The sequence below is a fragment of the Mandrillus leucophaeus genome, unplaced genomic scaffold (genome assembly GCF_000951045.1).
Source record: "Mandrillus leucophaeus isolate KB7577 unplaced genomic scaffold, Mleu.le_1.0 Scaffold59, whole genome shotgun sequence".
NCBI classification, from domain to species: Eukaryota; Metazoa; Chordata; class Mammalia; order Primates; family Cercopithecidae; genus Mandrillus; species Mandrillus leucophaeus.
Window position 1 is genome coordinate 1,476,062 of NW_012106363.1, and position 27,059 is coordinate 1,503,120.

The 27,059-nt window shown below is 40.4% G+C and overlaps 1 protein-coding gene across 2 annotated transcripts in view; it reads left to right on the forward strand.

Annotated features, from left to right (window-relative positions):
• The first annotated feature begins 213 nt into the window (after positions 1-213).
• Positions 214-27,059, forward strand: part of CA10 (carbonic anhydrase X) — a 537,715-nt gene continuing 510,869 nt past the window's right edge. Inside the window, exons 1-2 of one of the 2 annotated variants that reach the window (XM_011999214.1) lie at positions 993-1,332; positions 23,810-23,980. In XM_011999214.1, the coding sequence (XP_011854604.1) occupies positions 23,902-23,980 (79 nt within the window). In that variant the 5' untranslated portion in view covers positions 993-1,332; positions 23,810-23,901. Of the gene's footprint in view, positions 1,333-23,809; positions 23,981-27,059 lie in introns of both variants that reach the window. The other variant, XM_011999215.1, reaches the window with a different exon arrangement.

Genomic DNA, 27,059 nt, shown 5'->3' on the forward strand with positions numbered 1-27,059 from the left:
GAAAATCCTGGAGGGTAACAGAGGCAGCCAGGGCGGTGCGGAGTGCGGAGGCGGCTGCCAGGGACTGGGGCCGAGGCGGCGGCCAAGGTGGCCTGAAGCTGTAACACCCAGCCTCCTCCTCCTCCTCATGGCCGAGCTCAGCCGCACCTCCCCGCCCGGGCCTCCTGCCTCCGCCCCCGGATGCCGGGCTGCGGAGCTGACGCTGGGACTCCCGGCGGCGGCGGGGACGCTCACCTGGCCGAGCCTCCTTCTCCTCCTCCTCCTCCCGCCCCCACCTGCCCTCCTCCTCTCTGAGTCGGGAAGCATCGGGATCCGTAGGCGAGGAAATAACGACCCCTGCAGTTGCATTGCGGAAAATCTCGGCAGCGGCGCTAGTTGCGGGCGATGGAAGCCAGGCAACTGGGGGTTCTGGGGAGTCTAGGAAAATAGCAAAGAAGCAGGAAGCGCGCGCGCGACCTGGAGAGTCCGTGGGCCCCCACCGCGCCCCAGTCCCCGGGGCCCAGCCCTTCCCCTTGGCGCCCTGGACGCACGGCAGGAACCCGGCTGAGAGGCGGCAGGCTGCGCGCGGACTTGGGGAGCAGGGAGGGTCGGCGGAGGCTGCCGGCGGCTGGCGGTTTCGGGCAATAATCCCTGCCTCTCTTTCTCTGTGTGTCTGCTGTGTCTGCTCCTTCCCCGCCCCCCGGAAGCAGGAGAAGAACGGCCCCGGAGCGCAGCAGCCACCCTCCGACCATGCCCCGGTGAGGGGGGCGGACTTCGAGGGCAACTTGCCGCGGACTGCCTGGGCTTAGCCAGCGAGCTACGCGCTCCCGGGAGCCCGGAATTGCACGGCGCGGCCCGGCGGGGGGCTATCGTCTATGTCTTCTTGGGGCGCCAGGCGAATCGGGGTCTCGTTTTTGCTGGAAGAGCCCAGTGTTGGTGGCTTCAGGTGGCTGCCGCCGCCGCCGCCGCCGCCGCTGCTAGTGCGGTTTCCGCTGCTGGTGCGAAGAGAAGAGACACGCGAGCGGGGAGACCTCCGAGGCAGCGAGGCATCGGACATGTGTCAGCACATCTGGGGCGCACATCCGTCGAGCCCGAGGGGAGATTTGCCGGAACAATTCAAACTGCGATATTGATCTTGGGGGTGACTGTCCCTGGCCGGCTGTCGGGTGGGAGTGCGAGTGTGCACTCGCTCGGAAGTGTGTGCGCGTGTGTATGTGTGTGTGCCGTGTCAGGCTCCCCCCTGCCCCCCCTGTTTTCCCGTCGAGTGATGCACTTGGAATGAGAATCAGAGGATGGAAATAGTCTGGGAGGTGCTTTTTCTTCTTCAAGCCAATTTCATCGTCTGCATATCAGGTACGGGACGCGCCGAAGTCACTGGCTGATTTGGGTTATGTTGTGATGTTTGGGGTGTTTGGGATTTTATTGTATCTAGCCGCGGGGCGGAGAGGGGGGTGGCGAGACCCTTTCAGTTCTGCGGGTTTGCCGCCTTCAGAATCAAAATCCTTCTCAGCCCAAGGGTGTCTGAATGTGTGTGTAGGGGGCAGGGGGGCGGGACGGGGAGGGTGGTTAGGATCTGTGTGCAGTCCTGGAAGGGTGAAGGAAAAAGTGGTGGGGGATGAGAAAGAAGAGCCAGATGGGTGTTGATTTTCAACTGCTTTCCTGGCTGAGAACTCTGGCGCCGAAATCCGAGCCTTGGCAACCACCACCCCCATCCCCTGGCTTTCAAAGTTCCCAAACTCGGTGGTTCCTGGCTGGCAAAATGGACGCGGGGCCCTGCCCGGGTATCTAAACACTTTCAAGAGACTGCGGGAGGATGCAGGACTGGAGAGTACCAGCAGGGATCAGATATGTCCTCCATGCCTTCCCCAAACACATCAGGACTGATTGCGATGCTTTGAAACCTGCTGGCACACCCTCCTCTACCCCTCAATTTTCTTTTTAAAGCACTACAGTGTCACAAATACCACTTTACATCATGGTGTTTCTTAATTCCCAGTAGCAAGGATGTGCTGGCTCAGACCTCTCAGTCTACTTGGGCCTGTCTGTGCTTTTAAGAGCAAACGGGATTTCAGGGTGTTGAGGTGAAGGAGGTAGGGCTTGTGGACACCTGTGCCTGAGTGTGTTAGGACGGGTTCTGGTTTTTGAGCAGTGTCTTCGTTGGTGCAGGGAATTGGGGATGGGAGGAAGCTGGGAGGGAAAGGGGAAAGCCCCTGGACCAGCAGTATTCCCCAGTTCCGTGGCTCCTCCCATTGAAGGCACCCACCCCATTTCCCTTCACACCTGCCACTTGAGCACCCAAGGAAAAGCCCATTTGTAGTGCTGCCTTCTGCCTGCATTCCTTCTGCAGAACTGGGGACTCGGCCAACTTCCCATGAAGTCATCAGAAGAGGAGAGCAGGATATTGCCCCTTTGAGCAGCCACATTTAAGCAGCATTAGGGTGGAGAGACATGTTTCCTGCCTCTTCCTTCAACCCTGTCAATCCCCTCCCCTTAAGCCAGACCTGATTCTTGATAGGAGAAAACAACCCTAGTTCTGCCCTCACCCTGGACTCTGTTCCAAATCCCAGTCTCGCTTCCAATTTTCTCCTCATAGGGAAGGAATGGGACTCTGTTATCCGAAACCATTCTATGTGGGACTTGGTTATCCTATTAAGAAATTTGTCTCTGTGATACATCAGTGAGATGTGTTGTGTACCTGGCAGACAAGAAAATGTGCCCTGGGGTCACCCCAACTCCTCTAGTGGGACTTCTATTATTCCATTCTGCATCTAGGAGTAAAAATTCTCAAGTGACTTGTAAAGGTTTGTATCAGTCATATGTCCAGATATGAACTGGGTGGCATCTCACAAGGCCATATTTTACATCTTTCTCTTCTACATGTCTATTTCAAACTCTCTCTCTTGTTCCGGAATATTTGACTAGTTATAAAATAGCCTTTCCTTACTTCTCCCCAGTATCATTAATAATTTTCAAATCAGACAAGCCATCTGAGTACCTTTAAGATTTATAAAGGGTTAACATTGATTAAGGCTCTGGATTTCTTCCAGCATCCTCTTTGTCCCCAGCCCTTACCCTGAGTTTGGCCAGGCAATCACCGAGGGGAACAGGCTGAGAAAGGGTCTGATCTTAGCCTCCAAAAAAAGCATTAGTGGGATACCTGTCACAGCTATATTTGATTTGGTGTATCAGCAACTAAATTATTCAAATGGAAGCATTAGGAGGGGGGTTATTTCCAACCCAGGAGGAGTGCTATGGAGTACATGGCCTTTCACATGTATTTACTAAATAATCATTATTGCTCTGTAATGAGAGGATAAAAGTGTAAGCAAAATTGCTAGCTATTAGCTAAACACAGAAAACTAGGTTAGCGTTCCAAATGCCTAGTTAGGATCTGCATTAATTTGCACTTTATGAAGACATTTAGGCAGGGATGCAACATCATATACTCTATTTTACACATCCATAAACAACTTTAAAAGGCCATTTCTTCTCCATGGTCAGGATGGCCTCATCCTCCTGTAAGCAGAGCCACTCATTTAATAATGCCCATGTATGTGAGAATTATTATTAGTAATATGATTATGACTCACAATTGCTACAGTTTGGGAGACTCAGACTCCATTCTTTTTCCATCTGGCAGCCTTAGAATGTATAGGAAATGCAATGCACTAAGGTTGAATAATTGTGGCTTTGAGAGAGTTTAGTGGATCTTTCTTTTCTGTCTCCATGATTTGCAGTTTTAATTTACTCATGACTGAGCTCTACTGAAAGGAACATAACCCTGTGATCATAGAATCTGCTAAATCTTAAATTAAAAAAAATTAAAAACAAAGCACCTCTTTAGCATCTTGGAATGAATTTTCCTGACCACTAAATGGGTGCTAATCCTTACAGAGTTACCAGACATTGATACTTAAAGCACTGATAGAGTTGGCTCCATTACTGAGAAACACCAGGCTGGAAAAGGCTAGTAGAAGTCTGCAGTCTAAACACTTTACAGAAGGAAAATGTTGGTAGTAGATTTGTCGTATGGAATATATATTGACTGAATTTCATTTGGTGGCATTTGCTTTCAGGAACACACTGGTGCTTTGTGGCTTAGTGTTTTGTTAACCAAAGGTTCCAATACTTCCTCTAACCCACCCTCAAATTTCTCCATGGGCCTATTTGGATATATTGCTTAAAGTACAGACACCTGGACTTGGCATGTTTGATGGTTCTGCACTAATAATTTGGTTTTGATGAAACTATTGGAAAATGGGACTGTTTGGCCAGGCTTAGCTAGATGCTGGGTCAGTAGCACATATGTCTTTTATTTGCGAGATCACATCAGCTTTGGCTACTTAATGCAACACAGCTAGGCTAAAGGGCATGATTTGGGAGTTCTTCTGGCTTTCCATTAAACTCAGATCTCACTTTGCTGAAAATGTAAGGCATCCAGGGTCTATGAAGAGATCAGAGAGTTAAAGAGAGAGAACCAGAATGATTTTTCTGTGTACTGCAAGAGCACCATTCCCCTCCTACCAAAGCAGCTCAGATCAGCAAGAATGTATGCTTAGCAGCATGAGGAGAGAATTTCCTGGTCAGACAAGAGCTGCCTAATTTAGTTTATACAACGCATCCTACTTCCTCCTTATGTAACTTTACTTCTTTGTCAGTTTATTCATAATAATAACATCAACAACCATTTGAATTATGTGGCATTTTCACACATTTTACATATATTGCACATATTTAATTCATCTATTCTTAGAATTTGTGGGACAATCTTATAGATATAGCAACCAAAGCCCACAGAGCTTCAGCCTAGAGGTTTCACATCCAGGTCTACCGGAGTCAAAATTCAGTATATCATTTACGTTTTGGTTCAAGATTCCTTTCAAATATTTTTACTTAATTTTTTTTATATTGATGTCTCTGAAAGAATAAATTGGGTTAAATGAATGTAAGTCTTAGAGAATTTGGTAGTAAAAGTTTAAGATGATTACAGTTTAGAGCTAGAATTAAGGTAGCATTTGAGTTGTACATTACCCTGTCAATCAAACAGATGAGGCTATTACCCAAATGCCTCTAGCATCTTAGGATCAGCAATCTCTACAAGAAAGGAATATTTCCTACATTGTTTTCCTAATCTTAACATTAAAATGGCATAACTTCAGTTTTCTTATGTGTAGAAAAGAGATAATAGTACACATACCACATGTTTGTTCTATCAACTAAATGAGATATTGTGTCCAATGATTTTCACATAGCACAGTTTCTATCACATAGTAAGCATGCAATGATGTCATTATTTCCTACAAATCTGATATTGTATAGGCTTAGTTCATGGTGGAGTAGAGCTTTTACCTTTTTCCATATCAACTTGTTTAAAAGCAAAAAGAAAACCATCATCAGCAAGCACATCTATAACATTGAGCACAAATCTTATTTTCCAGGAAGCTTTGGCTAAACAATTATGAAAAGTCTCTTAATTTTCCTTCCCATACAAATGAGACTGGTGGCATTAAGCTTTGGTGCATAGTCATGAGCGTAACCCACTTTATCCCTGTAAGTCCAATATGGAGTTGAGGCTTGGAAAGTTCACTAAACTACCTGGAAACCATGTAGTACTTATTACCCAGGGGATTCACAGATTTTTTCTTTCCATTGCATATTATAATGCAGTATAGACCCAACTTTAAAGTGCCTCAAAAATGGCAAACTACATATGCTTTCAATATGGCTCGAAATAGAATGTCCCCCAATAAAAAGTCCCACCCTTACAATGACTACTTATCTGATGATCTCCTTAGCAATGTGGCTTCTTTAAATCCAGTTTCCCATGTGATGTCATATAGCCCAGTTACTGACAGATAACCACCATCATAGATAAAACTCTCCAGATAGTGAGTCAAGAAAGTCTTTTGGAGTTGTATAAAATCTCAAGGGCAAAAATAAATGTCAATGTGGACTGCCAGTCCCTTGGCTGGGGAGAGGGGTTTGCGTACCAGTCCAAGTCAGTAACTAACATCTCAATTTATCACCGTAATTAAGCATTATATACTTGGGCCTAAGGGTTAGGTCAAAAAGAGATCCAAGTATCATAAATGTGTATGATAGCAAGTCATTATAGAAAGAATATGGAAATCAGAAGACTTTTCCTTCAATACAACTCCACCTTCATTACCTTTATAACTTTGGGCAGTTTTCTTGACCTCTCAGAATCTCAGTCCTCATCCATAAAATAAAAATTATATTTGCTTTGCCTATTTCAAAGCATTGCTGAAGGAAACTTCAGAGAGTTATTCTTGAATAAACATGTTTTGCATTATGCAAGTGTAAAGCATCTGTTTTACACTATATATGCTTTACACTATATATGATCCATACTTAAGATACAGTTATAGAAGCAAAGTTGAGATACATACACACAGTTTATAATGATATAATGTAATATGAGTAATGTTTATTTGTTAAGATATTATTATAAATGCAATGTTGTAATGCTAAAATGCATTGTGATATAAATGAATAAGAATAATGTCTAATTGTTTAATAATTGGCATAAATTATATAGAAGGGAGAAGTCTAGACATGAAAAAAAAGGAGATTGATTTTGGAGATTTTGATGAAAGAGACAGAGGGGACCTCATCATCAAAGAGGAGGAATAGAAACGAGGATGTACGCTAAAGAATGTCCCAGCTGAAATGAAAGATTCACTTTGGGAGATACTGGAAAGTTGGGATGAGCCCACTTAGGGAGCTATTGAATTGAGAGAATATGAAGTATCCTAATATGGTTATTCACTTTGTGACTTTTGTTTTTTTATTACGGATCTTTGCATCAATTCAATGGATTCTTGGTTAAAATTCATTTGAAATTCTGACATTTCTTTGGATTTTAAATTTCTGTTGCATGTCTACAACTAGCACTGTACTTTACAGAGTTTGTAGCCTGTTTGAGATTATAGACAGTTGAGTTGGAGTTCTTCTGTAGGGGGTGAACTGGAGGGGACTGGAGGTAGGCTCTCAGCTTGCTCATCTGTAAAACAGATACTTACCTCTCAAGGTTGTTGTTCCTACAAGGTAATTATAAGGATAATAAAACACCATTTGTGAAATGGCTAATGTGGTATCTGGAATACAGTAGCCATTAGCCAATACACATCATATGAGAGCAAGCCTGGGTTTTAGAGCCCAGATAGGCAGACATGTGAATTCTAACTTTGGGATTCACTCTCTATGTGGTCTTGGATAAGTAATTTAAGTTCTGTGTGCCTTAAGTCCTCATCTGTAAAATGTGAGATATAGAAAATGTACAAAAGAATCTGCCATACTGCCTGATGTGTTATTAATCATTCAGTAAATTGAAGTTGCTCCCATAAAATTATCATCATCATCATCATTGACATCAATAATAATACTTGTTGACACTTTGGATCAGTTTTTCTAAATGCCAATTAATTATTTAATCATTTATTCTATGTTCAACAAAAATGTATCGACAGCAAACTGTATGCCAGGCACTGGAATCACAGAAATGAACAATACTTGGTCCTTAGTATTTAACAAGAGAGTACATGCTGTAAAATAGAAGTGTGTATAAAGTATAATAGAAATATAAAGGAAGAGCAATTAACTCTGTTGTGGGTAGATACAAGTGGGGAAGGGAAAAGATTTATAGAAAACATATGAGCTAGACCTAGAAGAATACATGAGATTTCAACAGAACATGGAGAAAGAAGACATATCATGTGGCAAGAATAGTATGTTCATAGACAAGAAGGCATTTAAAAAACAAAATATCAAAGTATGGCAGATTGGGCATATGGAGTGGATGGGTTGGAATAAATGACTGGATATAGGGGTTACAAAAATAACCTTAGGCCAGTGCGAAGGAGATTGTAAGCCACGATAAGAAGCTTAGACCTTACCTTTCACTTATGAGGAGCTAGCTAATGGGGAGCTAAGGAAAATGACATAATCGGGTTTGTGTACAACTTAATATTTTTACTTTGATTGTATTAAGATATTACTTAGAAACTCAACTCCTTGTCTTCTTTTCCTGTCAACATTTATTCTTGATCACAAAACCCATTAAAAAAATCCTGGCCTGATAGATCAATTAGGCCATTATGGGACATTCTAAGTGATAGACTTTTTTAAAAATTCATTTTTTTATAAATCTGTTGTGGCTCTCATTTATCCTGATCTTTGAGATTTGGTGTTTTCAGGTTAAGCAAATACAAATGTCTTCAATTTTGTACTTGAAGAATAATAACAATGTCTTTAGCATTAGATGAAGGCTAAGAGAAATGAATCATCTGTACATGCATTGGTGTCATGAAGATTAATTGTGGGCTAAGCAATAGATACACTATTTGACATAAAACAGATGCTTGAAGCACTACAAAGCATTGTGTAGCAGTTTTATCTTATTACATTCTGTTCAACTCTTATTTCCAATAGAGTACATATTCACTTAACAGAATATACCCCTGGTTAACTAAATGATATATCCAATTTACCCACTCTATGGTTCAGTTAGTATAGAATGAGTGTAGAGACCTAAATTGAAATGGTTTTCTTTGTCCCCTTAATCATTCAACATTTATTGAGGGCACACTGTACTTCAGGTACTCAGAATCCAACCAGAATAAGTAAGACGGTGACCTTTTCCTCCAAAATTTCTTCATCTAGTAAGAGACTGATTTTTTAAATATTGGTAGTCACAGCAGAATGTGATAGGCATTGTAATAAAAAGAGGTATAGAAGTGTTTGAGGAGAAGAGAGCAGGGACATCTGACTCATCCTGAAAGTAGGAGGGGTAGAGAAGGAGAGTAAGTAGTGTTAGTAGAGGATGCTTAGGGTGAGTCTCCAAGGATGTTAAAGAGTTGTTGTGGAAGATTTTGGCTAATTAACCAAGAGGGATGTGATGAGAGATGGATGAACATATGAAACAGCATTTGCAAAGGAAGGGAGATTAGATAGGACATAGGACACGATTAATTCAGGGGACGGTCAAAAAGTCAACATGGCCACAACTAACAAGTGTAGTGTGATGGATGAGGTTGAGACGGAAGAGTATATAAGGTATGTAATTTCAATAACAGTAATCCCTTGCATATAATATTGTCAGTAAGAATCACCTAGTGCCCCTCTATGCAAGGAAGGCATCTTTTAAAGGCCCAAGGAAGTATGCAGTTTGCATCCTTCATTAGGAAGAGACCAGTCAGTATTAAAGCTTTGGCTCTTGTCCAGCTATGCTCCACTTGGCCCAGATCATTTTCCAGTGTTGTCCATGGTTCCAGATGGCTTCCCAGAAGCTTTGGAGTAATCCAGATATAGATTACAGAGTTTATGTCATCTCTTTACTTAGTTTATTGCCATATATTTACACCCTGGGAAAAAAAAGCCAGGACCCTACTGACTGATGGTGAATTTTACAGTATGTCTATTATCATCTTACTCATTGATTAGTGAAGGTTTTCTGTAACTTTTTTGCAGTTTTTATTTCATGTAACCTTAAACAGAACTTTAAAGGATTTTCAGCAGTGAGGGGTTGGGGTGGGAAGGTTTGGGTGATGAGAAATGATCTAGGATCACTTTTATAACAAAGCCACATTTGCTGTTTATTAGCAAGATTGGGCTGGTAACGGGATAGCCAGTGTGGGGTTTGATTACATTTGCATTAGGGGGCCATCAGCATGGCAGTGGAGAGATTATCAATGGTTATGAAGGAGACAGCATACAAATGCCTTTGCCTGCTGATCTGGGAGAGGTGGTACTTTCGTCACAGTAAATGAAGAATTAATCTTTAACTTTGTCCAATACTTCATGCCTGGTGGCTGAAGGGGCTGTCAGTAGGAAATGAGGCCTGTGACTTTCAGGTGAGTTTTCCAGAGCCAAGTCTTGCTGGCTTTGCAACACATTTGGCAGCAATGCCAGAGTTGGAATAAACACATTTACTGAAGGATGTGAGTCAACATATTCTCTTTCCGCTCCCCTCTCTCTCACTACACACACAGCTACCTTTTACCCTCAAGGAAAACAATTCTGATAGCTGCAATTATTGAGGGAGCATAGGCCTGTCCTCCAACACAAGGTTAGAATAATAATAAATACCTCAGAGGATTCTTGAAATAAACAGTAAAGTAATATATATGGAAGATTTTTTTCCCCGTGTTTAATATATTTGTTAATTTATTCCACAAATGATAACGAATGCCTCCTATGAGGTGGGCACTGGGCCAGGCATAAGATACAATGTAGCAAACAAAACAGCAATGGTCTTTGCCCTATAGAATGTGTATGTAGTGACACACGAATGTGTGTGTTTTTTTCCCATTACCCAACCCAGTGCCTGGCATTTAGAAAATGCTCAATAATGAATGACTGAATTAATACATAAATGAATAACAAGGAGCGATTGAGAGTGGCTTTTCCACATTCAGGGGAGACTGGGGGACAAGATCTGAGGCCATGAGGGAGGGGAGGTGAAGATGACACCTCTTTCAGCTGTTGTCTTGCTTCTACTGCATGTAGGTTTTTGAGTGTGCAGAGTCACAGAGAATGGGAACCTTCCCAATGAGCAATATGTTTGATAGTTTTCTAGTCCCTGCTCTGACTCATATTTCATTTGACAAATCATCCTTATTTGGGGCACTTTATAGTTGTTTAAAATGTATTTTGGCTCTTTTTGTATTTATGACACCATACCAAAGGTTTGAACTAGGACAATTAAAGATCAGTGAATACACTGTCATTCTTTTCTCCATGTCATCTCTGTTCCTTCTTGAGGAGATTGCTTAGAACATGTATGGTATTTCTTACCAAGTTCCTACTTGGGAGGAAACAACACTTTAGTAAGCTCACTGTTCCCTAGTTAGTGTTGAACTAGAGTGCTTGAGGGAGAATAGCCTACCCCACTTTTTAGTCTTGATGCAGAGCAATACAGGAAATTACTGTGGTCTCTATGGTGTTTTCAGTCTTGTGTCAGAAAACATTACTTCCCCTCTGGCCTTCTGTAACAGAATTGTGGTGTAGTTGACTAGTTCTTACCAGAGAAGAGCTGGCAGCCAAGGAATTGAAAGAATGGAGTGGATTTGCTGTCCTTGGCTGTGAATTCACCCTGTAATCACCTGGTTAATCTTTACAACTGTGAGGAAATGGTCAATTGGATAATAATGTTGTTTGCTTGTAATCTTAATTACGGAAAAAAAATAAAAAGGAGTTATAGAAAAAAAAGGGGCCTTATTGTTAATTTCTCAGTGGATGTTTGGGGATTTTAAAGTGAGACATTGGTGAGTATCAGGTTTCTATTGTATGACCTGGGTGTGAATAGAAATATGTCACTTGATGTCTAAGTCTTATAATGCACCATAATGATATTGGCTCTAAGTTACACTGATTCAAAACCCTGTAGAGTGGAATACAAAGTAGTGAAGTCATTATGTTTTATTTCTGTAACAAGTTTCATTCCTATTTTTCCACTGTGGTGTAGTTCTTTGTGGCCTTTTAGTTTTAGTTTTGTTTTAGCACTGAGTTTTATTGGCTGAATGAGAGCCACGTGCTATTTTAACTATATAAGTTAGTGCAGGCTTTTTTTTTTTTTTTTTTTTTTTTTTTAAATCTGCTTTCAGAACTGCTGAAATGAGAGCTTGACTAAGCCAGGTAAAGGCATATAATGTGTCACATCCAAAGTAAGACAAGTTGAATAACTTAATGAATGACAGTTGTGTTTATGCCTTGGTTGTTTAGGCCAATCATGTATTCAATTGAGATGTTCTTTCTTGACCAGTGCTCCTTGCAAGACAGGGACTGTATATGCAAAGTGTTTTAGTGTCACAGACGTGAGTGAAGCCAGGAATCAATGAGTGTATTTTATGCCAAATATGATACAATATTAGAAAAAAATTTAGGAAAAAAATTATTCCCCATAGACCAAATTTTTGTTTACTAAATTTTGAAACTGTAACTTTTCCATTTGTACTTTAAAAAGAAACTTTGTATCTTAAATATTTTCCCATGTTGCTTCCTAGTTGTGTCAGTTCAGGATATCCTGAACCCTGACACATACACTCTGCAATCTCAGTGACATAACACAATGCAGGCTTACTTCTTATTTGCATTAATTGTCCAATAGATGTCAATGTATGTGTGTGGGCATGTAGGTGCTTGGTGAGAGGAAAGAGATACAAGAAAAAAAATTATGTCATTAGTAGTGACTTGGAGTCTCAAGGTTGATGGGGGCTCTGCTACCTCCTGTGGTTTCTAAAGTTTTCCTGGGCATCGATATCACCAGATGGGGAAAAAAATGTGTAGAGGAAGACCACGGGAGGGGTTTTTGTGGGCCAAGAAGGAAAGCTGTGGGCATCCTTTCTGGTCAGTCACATTGCCACATCTTATTTTTATTTTTGTTTTTTTATCATGGGGTTTCACCATGTTGGTCAGACTGGTCTCAAACTCCCAACCTCAAGTGATCCTCCTGCCTCCGCCTCCCAAAGTGCTGGGATTACAGGCATGAGCCAAAGTGCCCAACCAGCCACATCTTATTTATTTATTTTATTATACTTTAAGTTCTAAGGTACATGTGCACAACATGCAGGTTTGTCACATTTGTATACATGTACCATGTTGATGTGCTGCACCCATTAACATCTTATTTTAAAGCACTTGGAGAGTTGTAGGCTAGCCTTGTAGCCAGGAGCAAAGGGAAAATGGTTTGTGAACAATTAGCTAGTATCTACTACTTTAATATGCATTTTTTTCTTATATTTCCAGAGTAGTTTATTCATCTAAAATCGCATTATTTATATTTAACTTTTCCCTTGCTTTTAAGCATATATGTTGTTTCTAGTTTATGACATTTTTTGGCATTTGTTTTTATCCAAGTAGATATTTATTGAATTATTTTAAAAAATAATCTCAATATTGTGATTATTAGGTCAAACAGTATGAAGTTCCTTATCGTTTTACTGTATTATATCCGAAAGTAAAGTATAACCTGTTTATGAGGCTCTAGTAATGTGCTTGAATTCCTTGAGAGAGTAAGCAAGTATATAGAATACTGACTAATCTTTCAAAGATCATTTCAGCAATGGTTTACCTCAAAATCTATTAAACAAACCTCAATAGCTATGGGATTCAAGATGTTATTTTGCATAACAAGTTAGATCAGAGACAGGAAGCCGTGGTTAAGAATAAACAAATACCTTTTCTAGGTCTAGAATTTTAAACCTTCTTAAGTATTGTTCCTGGAGGACATTTTTATACATTATAGGAAAGCTAGAATTAGGTGATTTGCTAAAGAGATGACTAGGATGGAAGTTAGGACATGTGTTTAGCATTAGTTTTGCCACTGCTACTTCTGTAGCATAGAGGAATTAATTTTACTATTCTGGCGCCAGTTTTCTCTTTTTAAACAGGTTAAGCATATTGGAGTAAGTAGTTTCTAGGTCCCTTTCCAACTTGGGAACTTTAGTATGTTAACAGACTTTTACAGAAAGTTGTTCAAATTTGCTATTCATGCTAAACTTACCCAGTCTTTGAAATGTTGAGGCAACAAGATGAAAATATGGGAAGATCTTTCACGACTTGAGTGAACAGAAAAGTGGCAAATGACTTTCTAGATGGGCAATCATAAGATAAGACATTATGAGAAAAATAACCCAAATAATATTTGTTGAAGATTACCTTGTCACCCTCTAGTGCAACACTAGGAAAGGGTCTAGGGGTCATCATTGACTGCTACAGATTTATTGAAGAGCATTCATTGAAAATATTATACATTGTTTTACTATGTAACCTCAACTCTGCTGTTTCTTATTGTGTGACTTTAGGAAGTTATTTAACATCTCTAAGTGTCAGTATCCTCATTTGTAAATTGGACGTAATAACACCTATCTTTGGAGTTAAGCGGGCTTGAAATAAAAAAATGTGGAGCCTGGTGTTTGGCACGTAGAATGCACTTGATAAATGGTGGCTTTTGCTTTCGTTATGGCTGAAGCTAAAATAATAAAAGACACATGGAGCAAAATTAGGAAGGAATTTGGCAATATCATGTAAAACATGGCGATTAAATGAGCCAATGCATGTGAAAATGTTTAGCACAATGTCTGCACATAGCACGTAATCAGTTAAGGTTGGTTGCATCTGATTCACTAGGGGAAACTAGAATGTTTGGGGAATATTTTAAAGGTAATAAAAAGGGAGATAATGATGTCTTTTCATAGCATCATCTTCAGAGACAGTTTACTGGGTCTGGCTCATATGTTCCTTTAATAATTTTTTAAAAATTAAGAAATTAATGCCACCTATTTTTAGTTTACAACTGCACTTTAAATTTATCAAAACCTCTCATGTAGACATGTGGTCTCATGTAATCCAATAAATATTCGGCCTTGACAGTAGTGGCATAAATAGAATCATGGCTCAGGAATTTGCTGCTTATTTTTTCCCACTTAATACATTAGCAAATTCTAGGTCATTTGCCAGAGCAGTAAAGAAGTGAGGTATTATTATGGTCTAATCCATTTATGATAAAAGAGATACTATTTACCCTGCAATTTTTGAAACTGTCACTCATTTTTACTGAAATTTGGCTACTCTATTTCCTTTTCATTGCTCAGTTTTACCTGCTTCCCCAAGCACTAATTTGTGTTTATGATAACCTTACCCATGTTTTTTTCAACCTATTTGCAACATGAAAACATAGCTTTGATTTGTGTTTCATATTCACTTGACAGAAGGATTTTTTTAAATGATAATTAAATGCTGAGCTATTCCTGGGATTGCGGTATGGTTCCTTTTCAAATGTATCTGATCTGAGCATTTCAGCAAAAGGCATGAAAGGAAAATCAACAAGAAATAGGACAGATGATAAATACTGTACTGATGTTAAGTAAAGACAAGCAAACTGTGACCTGAGTATGTCTGTCTCTAGGGAGCCTGCTTTAGAGCTTTTCCCGGTGTTTGTTTTTTTTGTGGGATTTTTTTCCTCCAATCTCGTTGGTAGAGGCTGGATTACAACTGAGAATGCAGAGATTAATGGCCTGCTGTGACTAATCCACTAAACCTCTACTCCTGTTTCTCTTAAATTGATTGTACTTAGAGAAGCTGAGTATAGACCCACCCCAGCTAGCCTGATTTTAGGTCCCAGGGATTTAATGAGATCCAGTTGCTTTAGGTACATGGAACCTTCATGGAACATCATCACTTTTTGCATTTGGGCATTATTTCATTAGTTGCTGATTAGTTCCCAATGTATTATTTTTATAACCTCTCTTTTTTTAAAAAGAACATTTTTCACATGATTATATTTTAAAATTTGAACACTAACATAATCCAATTTAAAATAATTTGGAAAAAAGAGAAAAAACAGATCACTTATAATCACATAACCATAATACAACTATTATTAATATTCTGATTTGTTTCTTTCTAAGCTTTCATTTATATAAGCATTTTTTACTTATTTAAAATTTTTATTATTATTATTTTTTAATTATTATACTTTAAGTTCTAGGGTACATGTGCACAACGTGCAGGTTTGTTACATATGTATACATGTGCCATGTTGGTGTGCTGCACCCATTAACTCGTCATTTACATTTGGTATATCTCCTAATGCTATCCCTCCCCACTTCCCCCACCCCACAATAGGCCCCGGTGTGTGATATTCCCCTTCCTGTGTCCAAGTGATCTCATTGTTCAATTCCCACCTATGAGTGAGAACATGTGGTGTTTGCTTTTCTGTTCTTGCGATAGTTTGCTGAGAATGATGGTTTCCAGCTGCATCCATGTCCCTACAAAGGACATGAACTCGTCCTAACTTATTTAAAATTTTATCACACTTTTGTGTTTGGCCAAAAATTCATGTTAGATAAATATATGGTTTGTGTTCATCAAAGCAATAGCCTCCTAAAATGTAACCCAAATAATGTGAAAATAATTATACACATAGATGGATAGATTTGCCATTGATGGAAATTAAGATTTAATGCTAAATCAGTGCACTGGGTTTGTATGAAACTTGAACAAAATTTAAATTTACAAAATATTTTATTATTAATCTGATGATCTTAAAAAGTATTTCTTAGGAAGATAAAAAGATGACAAATGTAATTATAGTATTGGGGATTTTTGAGGAGAGGGAACACTGGAGAAACAATTTAGAAATGATGTTAAAAGTGTTTTATTTAACTGTTAAAATGCAGAAATATGTTTAAATCCACTGAGATGCCATATAGCTTGAGTTGAGAATGATTAAGAGCTGCATTTAAACCCACACTCTGCCTCTTACAAGCTGGTTGGCTTTGGGTAAGTTAACTTCTTATGTATCTCAGTTTTCTAATCTGTAAAATGGAGATAAAAATAACCCCATCAGTGATTTCTTATAAGCATTATTAAATGACATAGGAAAGTAAAGCATTTAGTACAGTATTATCAGGCAGATAATAATGGCTTAATAAATGTGATTTGGTATTAGCATCAAATTCATAACATGTGAGATGCAGCCAACCATAGTCTCTTTGTAAAGGAGGAAGACTATTTGAGTTGGCTGCTTTGTAGGGGATATGAGCTCAGAAACCTTCAGTACCTGTCACTGACTCTTAGAAATAAAAAGTTCACACTGTTGAAAGTGATGTTTTAAAGTCTTCCATGATGTGCCATAGACTGACCTTTCCAACTTTGCTCCAACTTGCCAACTCAGGATTCTATGCAGCACCTTGCAGATACTTCCCTGTGCTTTTGCTCATGCTGTGGTTTTTACCTTGTTTTGACCCACCTGAATCCTATGTGGCTTACTCATAGGTTCTTACATGTTCAACCAGAGGCTCCTTTGTGGACACTGTTATGAGCAGTCCAGCCAGCAGCAGTATCTCCCCACAATGCCCCATCGGCTCTTCCTGTCCCCGGCGCTGCCCATCCACTGGCTGCCTTTCTACTTTCATCAGGAAAATTCACCATGGCCAGGATTCATCTAGGGTATCCCCGCCCTACTCCTAATGCAACATCCTCATTGGTTGGGTTTTACTCTCCAATCCGTAATAATAGGTTTTTCCACATTCTCACCAGTAGTCTCTGCTGGTTTAGGTTTTTTATTTTCTCTTCCCTAACCGACCTAGTCCCTTCTAGATATAACACAACTCAGACCAGAGCTCAGCAAACAATAGCCTGTGGACTAAATCCAGCCCACAACCTGTTTATTTACAACTTAGAAAACTAACTTGTATTGGGACACAGTCATGCTCATTCATCGATGTATTGTCTGGGACTTGTTTTACATCAAAACAGCAGTGTTGAGTAATTGCAACAGAGACCATACTGCCTGCAAAGCCTAAAACATTTATTATCTGGCTTTAAAAAAAAAAAAAATTGTGAGAAACGATTGAATCAAATTCTTCCAACAGTTAGGAGGATAAACTGGGTGCCTGGATAATAATTTTTTCTTCATGCTTCCAACAGGTAGGAGGATAAACTGGGTGCCTGGATAATAATTTTTTCTTCAATAAAGGATTGATTGAATTTTACATGTAATAGTCAATTTTTAAAAGCTTTGAAGCTTCAGGAACCTCTGAACTATCTTGACTTTTGTGGATACCTTGGCCATTTTACTACCCTAAAAATGCTTCAAGCACCTTCTACTCTCAGAAACCAAAAACAAGAAACCTCAGTTTGTGCTGGTTTGCATTTATAAAGCTCCCTTTGCTCTCAGAGGAGCTTAGAGTAGCTCTGGACCCATCCAGGCAAACATTATGGGGGAAAGCCACCCTCCCCTAAAGCATGGTTTGCGCTGGGATGCCAGTTTGGCAGGGAAGGAGCAAGCTTTCTGAGTACTTTGCTTCTGCCAGCTCTTTGAAAAAATAACCCTTCTCTTTGGGGAACGAAGGTCAGACCATATTCAGAAATAAGAACATCACCTGGAGAACAAGCAATTTTAGGAATGACAACCTGAGAAATCAAACCTTTCCCCCTGATGATTGAGACAGGCCAGACTCATAACCCAGGCCATGATCAGCTTTTGCACTTGGATAGAGCATTTTCTCTCGAATAACAAACTCAATGAGCTTTACCGGGCTCTGAAAGATGACTGTTGTCCTATCTGCACAGATGGCAAAATTGAAGTCAAGAAGCAGCGGCTTAGGCTGGCCACAGAGGGAGTGGGTTCTGGCAAAGACCCAGCAGGGCTCACAGGAGCTGGACTCCCAGCCCTCTTAGACATGGTATTTGTACTAAGTCCCTAAAGCAGATTTCATAACGCTGCCTAACAAAGCCTCTTTGGAACTCTAGAGCAGGGGCTGACAAACAGTGGCCCACTGATCAAATCCAGCCTACTGCCTGTCTTTGTAAGGCCCAGGGTCTAAGAATGGTTGTTAGATTTTCAGATAGTTGGGGGAAAAAATCAAAAGAGGAAATAATATATTTCATGACACATGAAAATTATATGAAAACAAATTTTGGTTCATGAATTGTGTTTGACTGAAACATAACCACACCCATTCATTTATGAACTGTCTAGTATCTATTTTCGATGGCTACCTTTACACCACAGTGGCAGAGTTGAGTAGCTGCAACAGAGCCTAAGGTCGGCGAAGCTCAAATTACTTTCTATCTGGCCCTTCCCAGAAAAATGTCCGCTAACCCTTGATCTAGAATACACATAATACATTAATTAAAATAAACTTTTATTGAAGTGCAATAAACATAAAATGCACTCACTTTAAGTATATGGTTTGATGAGTTTAGGGTAAAAAATATAGTCCTATAACCACCACTGCAATTAGGATGTGGAACATTTCCATCACTCCCCAAATCTCTGTATGTTTCTTTGTAGTCAGTCCCTCTCCAATTCTTGTGCAGGCAAACACAGATCTGATCTCTGTTAGTGGTAACAACCTTTAAACAATTATTTAGAAAGGATTTCAGATCACTAGAGACCGTGTTGAGGGAAGGTGGTAGTGGTGGGGGATATTTGAAAACATGAAGTTGATTTTATTATTTCATTTGATAATTCCTTAATTCACTCCAAACAGCCACTTAACTGTTCGTAATATTAGAACCTAACAGGCACTGTGCAAAGTGCTCTCCATTTATTATCTCATTTTATCTCTAACCCTATGAGGGAGTTCTTCTCCATCTCTGATTCTATTGAGAGGAGACAGGCACCCAGGTAACACTGGGGAGCACACGGCTGTTAAGATGTAAGCTAAGATTTGAATGTGGACCTGTCTGAATCCAGAGTCTGAGCTCAGCCACCATACCACATACTTATTCAATCTTCACTATGAGTCTGTTTGGGAGCATAATATCAACATTTTTAGAAGAAGGAAGCTCAGAGAGGTTAAGTAACTAGTTCAAGTCACCCAGCTACTAACTGCTACAGTTAGGATTTGAACCGAGTTCTCCAAACTGCAAGCAGAAGACACTGAAGAGAGAGGGATGGAAATGCATTATTTTGAGGGGAAAAATAAATCACCTTCTCTTACAGATGGATAAAGTAAGAGCCATATGTGAGCAAGTTCTAGATAATGCAGAGGCGAGTGAGGCAGTAGGCAAAAAGCAGTTTTAAGCCAGATATAATTTTGCTTTCTAAACTAATGGCTATCCAAGACTATTTAATTTAATATAAACAATTAATGACTGTAAAGCGCTTTGAAAATCACTGAGGGGTGCATCCATGCTGACCAGAATCAGTAATCAAAATCTCTCTTGCTATTCCTTCACAAACAGAATTCTATCTGAATTGGTCTGTTATATTGAGAAGAGATGAAAATCAAAGTCTCAGAACAGACCTCCATAGGATATTCTCTTTCTCCCCTCCCCCTACACCAGGTGTTATAAAGAACAGTGCAGTTTACCAACTCCTAGTTTGAATGATTGCATTCCATTTCTTCAGGGTCTTTTTACGAAGTACTTGGCACCTAAATGATGCCCCAAATGATTGTCTGCTCTTCCAATTTTCTAGGAGCACTCCGTCAGCTGCCCTGAAGGCCCTTCTTACAATCTAGCACAGGAGGCGATGTCCATTGGGTTCCTTAGTTATAAATAATAAAACCTTCAGGATTACTATAAGCAGAAAAAAAATTTATTAAAGCACTTGAGGTGCTCACAGGGTCTGAGGGTAGGCCAAAAAATAGGAAGTGGAAACTGTACTTACAAGGATATATTATGGCATTGCTCTGAAAAGGGTTCCTGCCACTGCTGTGTAGAAATAGCCAGATCTCATCGCTGGTGTGGACTGAGCTCTATACACCATTGGTATCCAGAAAGCTGGACACTGCTGCTACTAATCTCACCAGAAGATGGATTTGTTATCAAATCTGCTTCCTCATGCTGTTCACTTTAGAACGATAATCTCAGGCATCTGCATGACTAAATTCAGTCACATGCCTCCTGTCCGAAGTAAAGTACAGGATTCTATCTGGGTGGGACTGGATACAAAACTCAGGAAAAAACTCCGAACATAGTGAGCTGGCTGAAGAATAGCCTCCCAGAGATGTTCGTGTCCTAATTCTAATGCCAGGAACCTGTGAATATGGTTATTTTACTGGTAAAAGGGATTTAGCATTCATGATTAAGGATCTTGAGATTGGGAGATTATCCTAGATTATCTGGGTGGGCCAAATGTAATCACAAAGGTCATTATAAAAGAGGGGCAGAATGATCAGAATCAGAAAAAGAAGATGTGAGAACAGAAGCTGAGGTTGGATTGATGCACTTGGAAGATGAAGGAAGGGAGTTACCAGAAATGCAAAAGGTCCCCAGTAGCTGGAAAACACAAGGAAATTAATTCTTCACTGGAGCTTCAAGAAAGAACACATGCCTGCTGACACCTTGATTTTAGCCCCTTAAGATTCATTTCAGATTTCTGAGCTCCAGAACTGTAAGATAATACATTTGTGTTGTTCTAAGCTACTAAATATGTAGTAATTTGTTACAGCAGCAATAGGAAACTGATGCACATAGGATAGGCATTGAGAGTGTGATGACAGTCCAGGGAGCATGACAAATGTCCACCACAGCTGCTGTGAAGGAAAGCTAGAAAAATTATTAATATTTCCCACATCCAGTGCTCTCCACCTTTTGAGAGCATTCTAATAGAGTCCTAAAGCTAAGTTGGGTGAACAAGCTAAGTAAAATTGCTTGTGACCGTTCAGATTGTTCGCCCACTTTATTCACCCCATGATTTATTCAATAAATGTTCCGTTTATTAAATAAATATTTACTGGAGTTGAGTGCCAAGCACTGTGAAAGATACTATGGCTTCAAAGGAGAATAAGAGAGTAAGACTCAAAGCTAACGGTCAAGAAATTCACAGATACCAGACTTATATTGAGCTGATTTTCAGTTGTCTCTTCATATCAAATCCTACCCCAAATTTATATTGTTTGTTTTGAACAATAGGAGTTAGGATGTTGAGATGATTCACAATTTATGCATAAAAGCATTATACTGAAATGAATATTTTCACTTGAATATCTAACAGTAGTCAATATTTATCTAACAGTAGTCAATATTTATTGAGTGCTTCCTGTGTGTTACAGATAATAGTAATATTTTATATTATTTATTTCATTTAATTGTCACATCAACCCTGGGAGAAATGGATAGTTGTTCTCTCCATTTTGCAGATGAGGAAGCTGAGGCTTAGGAAATATGACCAAATTCATATTGCTAGGTAAGAGAGCTGGGATTTGAACTTCCAGTTATTTGACTTTTGGGTCCATACACTTTTGCCACCCTTCCTCCCTGTGTGCCAAGCTCTGGCCCAGGGACTCACATGTGTGTGTGAAAAAAAAAAAATCCCCACATAAGTAAACCTCAAAATTTAATAGGTATTATAAAATGAGCTATACAAATACAGAAGAAGAATTTATATAATTTCCAAGTTGACTAATTTTTATAGGGAAAAATTCCTCATTTGAATATTAATTACCAGGTCATTTGGTAAAAGTTCACATTATTTTACAACTGAGGTATTTTCCAAAACAACTCTATGTTGCCTTCACTAATCTAGGTGCAAAATTTATTCTGTTAGATTATTTCCATTTCAAAATCACATCTCACAAGGAATATACATGAAATCTACTCTCCCCTATCACCTCCTTCCCTCCGTCCATAACAGTGTGAATACTTCGGCCAATGATTTTGTTTATGTTAATACCTTTTGTAGCCTCTTGCGGGAAATTATTAGGCTCAGAAAGGGACAGACGGAACTCTCCAGGACCCTATTTCTAGCTGGATGTCTCCCTTCTGCAAAGCTCATCAAGCATCCACACAAAAAAGCTGAAGCTGGCTGGACTGTGAGCAAGACACACAGATAGCACCCTTCACTCCCAGTCTGAGTAGTTAGGGTGCATAGGATTCCATGACCGTGAAGCTAGGGGCCATGTCTTACACAAATAGCACCCAAGTGTTTTGCTCCTTAAATTCTGGGAACTGCTGTTGGCTGAATTACCTCTCAGCAGTCCTGTTGACAGATGGTGTAACTTGCTCATTAAATCAGGATCCTCCCCATTCCGAGGGCCCCAGGCATGTTAGGAGACAGACCTGGTGGTGTTTTCTAATGTTAATGGTCTGCAGCTCCAGAGCGAAGATAAATATTCTACTTTATTGTGCAACCACTAACTTAAGCCTTACTGGGTCTGCTCCCTTCATTTTGACAGGGCACATTTAGAAAAGTGAAATGAAGTGCTTTTAGGCATCCAGTTCCTCCATCCGTCACTTTCTCTTATATTCTGCCAGCCTCGTCTTTTTCTCTGAGACTTGCCTCCACACAGTGCTTTACATCAGTGACATACAATATCCTGAACTAAAAAGAGACCTTGCTAGTCCAGAGTTCAGGACTTAACTTTGGTTTTAAGGCAGTATTGTGCAAGGCTGATTTATTTGGAGAGCTTGTTGGAAGAAACAACAACAGCCTATGGAAAGAGGGGGCCTGATATAAAGTCAGTATGGCTCCAGCACAGATAATAAGCATGATTATTAAACAGCCATGTTTAACAAGTTGCATGTGTATGCTAAGAGCAATGGGAAGCCAGGAGAGGGCCTTAGGGTGGGAGTTTCACATGATCATAGTTATGCTTTAAGAAGACCTCTCGAGCTACAGAGTGGAGAATTGAGCAGGAATGAGAAGCAGAGAGGGGAGACAAGTATCAGCTGAAGAATGACAAGATTCATAAATTTGGGAAAACAGCTTTATTTCTCATAAAGCATTGCAGCCTGCAGGGTGCCCATTTCCACAGGCTAGGAAGCATAGCCTCTTGCCAGAAGCTAGAAACAGACACTTCAAGGGAGAGGCAAAGGGAATAGGAGCATGTGCTGAACAGGGTGGCCGAATATACATATTTAATAAGCTATAGGCGGAGTCATGAATATTCATGAAAGGAGAAATGTGGTCCTGTGCAATTGAGCTTCATGCTCATTCATGGGTCCGATGTACAAAAAAACGGTAGCATTAGCATGATCCAAGGGTGGAGTTTTAAGCTCTCTGATGTCAAAAGGTGAAGCAGAGGACACAAAAGCCTTTACTACACATTCTCTGTAGGCTGGCCAGAACCACTGCGTGGTCAGTGGTCTTATCTCAGGCAAAAAAAGGAGAAGCAGCATCAGGTGGTTGGTTGGTATCAAAAGTGGAGTCTTTCCAAAGAGCTAGTTATGCTCATCCCTTACGGAGGAAAGCCTAACACGGTTAGCAAGGGAGGGGTACACTGAGGCACGTCTGACCTCTCATCCTGTCATTGCTGAGAACTCAATTTTCAAGGTTACTCTGGGGTCCCCTTGGCAAATAGAGGGTCCGTTCAGTTGGTGGGGGGGCTTAGGATTCCATTTTTATTTCTCACAGGCGACCTCACAAGGGCAGTCAGGAGGCTCTGGTGGCAGTCTGGGTTGGAGATGCAGGTAACCTGTTGAAGGTGATGGCACACGTGGAGAGCAATGACCAGCATCAGGAGCTGTTCAGGATGTGGATTAACAGAGCCTGATGAACTGTGTATGGAGGGGGTGAGGGAGAATGGTGAGTCAGAAAGAAACCAGGGTTCTGGCTCATGCATGGTGTGGATGGCAGTGACATCCACGGTGCAAGGGCACAGTGGAAGAGGCAGCTGTCATGCGTAACCTGCACCCTGCTTTGAGTCACACAGAGAATTGCAAAATACTGTGAAGGGAAAAGGCAGATATGCAGTTGTAGGAGGGGAGAGAAAAAGAAATAATAACCCAAGAAAGAGAAGACAATTCTTTCTCCCATAGAGTATACCAGGGCATAAGAACAAACAAACTTACTACTGTTATTATTGTTAACTAATATTGGCAGTGCCACTATCACTAGCTGCTGGTATTGATGGTTTAGTTCATGTTTAAACTTTACAATAGCCTTCAATTCTTACAAAAATCATGTGGATAGGCATTCTTTATCATGCCTATAGAGGTGAACAGACTGAGACTCAGTAATATTAAATAATTTAGTTAAAGACACAAAGCTTGTGGGTGGATGAGCTAGGCTTTGAACCCAAGTTTGAGACTAGAAAGTACACTCATAACTCCTAAAGAAAACCATCACCTCCCAAGGGACAAATAAATAGGTACAAGGTTACAATACGTTAAGAATAAAGTACTGAGGAACAAAGATGGGAGATTATTTTAGGATTATTTCTTGGAGAAGTTGAGGTTTAGGATTATTTTCTGGAGAACTTGAAACATTTTGTTTTGAATGAGTCTATATATGTCAAACCTTTGGATGTGAGCACATTAGTTCGAGGTAGGGAAGAAATGAGATTAATAACGTATGGAGTGAAGATGGCACTGGGGGAACAGCTCTTTGAAACATTCTGCTTTACAACCTTTTATTATGCTACCTTGCCAGTGGTTGAAAGCTGAAATGCTTAGCTTGGTGCACATCACCAGCATGATATGCTAAGACACCTTTATAAATCTCACTTCCTGCCTCCCCTCGCATGCACCCTGTACAGTCATAAAGCATCTTCCCTCCTTCGTTCTTTCTTCATTCTTTAATCTTCTATTCATTTAGTGATCATTAATTGAGCATTAGCTAATATGTGCCAGGAACTTTACTAAGGCCTGGGGATATAAGGATAAATATCCTCAAGAAAATGATGAGTGGCTATAATATCCAGAGTCACAATTCATTGCATAATATTTTAAAATATGCTATTACAAACATTGTATCTATTAAAACAGAGGCCAGAAGAGGGTATGGCTTTGTCTAAGGGAGGTGAACTTTGAGCTAGAGTTAAGAACAAGTAAAAATTTGTCAAATGCATAGAGCAGTCGGAAAAATGGAAAATAGCGTTCTCTGTAAATGTCGATTTGAGACTTGAGCAGTTTCTGATATGCAACTGTGTTTTTTTTCTTGTTACCACTTTTTGCTTCGCTTTCCCCAAATCCTGAAGCCTCTTCTTTCAGTCTCCCATTTTCTGTTTCCTTCCACCTCTTCCCTGACTTTCCAGATTAAACTCAGAATTGCGGATCTCTGACAGTTTCTCTCCTGCTTTGCTAAATGTCTATTTAAAAAATAGACATTTAAAAGCCTTCTGTGTGTCTCCTGCTATGTTGTGGCTCTCCTGCTGTATGAATTGAAGCTCCCTGCCCAGAGGATGGATGCCCCACTGCTGGGTGCACTGGAGGCTCCAAGGCTTTCCTTAGAGGTTTGCACCGTGGGCTGTGATGAATGACAGCTTGGCTTTTGCTCCCCAGGGTCAGTCACCTGTTCCATGCTTGCTTTCACCAAAGGGCATGGTACCAGATTGCTTGCTCACCAAGAAGGTGAGGCCCGGGCAGGGCAGTGAAGCAGCTCCATGCAACATGGATTAGGTCCAGCCCGACTCCCAACTTTTCCTTACCTTCGGAGTCATAAAATCCTTATCTGCATTCTCAGCCTGCCCATGGTCCTCTGGGCTGCTCCTGAGAAGAGGTAGCACTGATTTAAGCCCTATAATTCCACCCCATGTATTAGGCTCTGCTCCAAGGTACTCTTGCTGCTGTCTCACTGTGGTCCCGTGCGTCAGTTGAGCCACGAGGTATCACCTGTGTCTGGACCAAATCCCCAGTTTGTACCCTAGTCCTGATGAGGGCCCTCTCTTCCGTACCTGGTACATGCATTTCTGTTGTGTTAACCTATACAAGGACCTTGGAATCTCTAGGCTTAGGGCCCCAAATCCTCCCTAAATTTGATTCTAGAACTGCCTAGAGGCTAACTTCACTAAAACCAAGTGTGCTCAGATGACCAGAGCCTGAGGAAAGATGCCGAATTCTGCAAGTTCACTGTGCCTTCATTCCCTGTTGCTGTGCCCCACATATAAGTCAGAAACCCAGAAGTCAGATATTGGTCTTCATTCTAATTATTCAGAATAATATAGCAGTTAACAGGTACAACACACCTGCTTTCTCCTTTACTGTGCTTAGCACTTTAGAAGAATTGACTCACATAGCTCACAACAGTTGCAGGAGTGGCACTCTGTGGCACGGGGATTCCAGTTTAGGCAGTCCTCTTTCAAAGTCCATTTTCTTAGCCCCCCATGTGCTTTACTGTCTGCCTCATCTGGACCATATCCTGCTGTTGTCATGCTCAGTGCCTCTCCAGTCAAACCATCTCTCTTGCAGCGTCTTCCTCTGAGTCCGCCTTTCCATAGCTTCCACAGCTCTTGGGGGCAAGTTGTTGTAATTTTTTTTTAATTTAAAAATAAGAATAGTATATATTTATCATATGTAATATTATGTTTTGATTTATGTATACATTGTGGGATAGGTCAATCAAGCTAATTATGCATATGTATTACCTCACATTCTTATTTTTAAAAACACTTAGAATCTACTCTTTCAGCAATTTTCAAGTATACAATACATTGTTATTCACTATAGTCACCATGGTGTACAATAGATCTCTTGAACTTACTCCTGCTGTTTAATTGAAATTTATATCCTTTGGTGGTGTGCGCCTGTTGTCACAGCTACTCAGGAGGCTGAGGTGGAAGGATCACTTGAGCCCAGGAGTCTGAGGCTTTAGTGAAGTATGGTAGTACCACTGAACTCCAGACCGGGCAACAGAGCAGGACTCCATCTCAAAAAAAAAAAAAAAA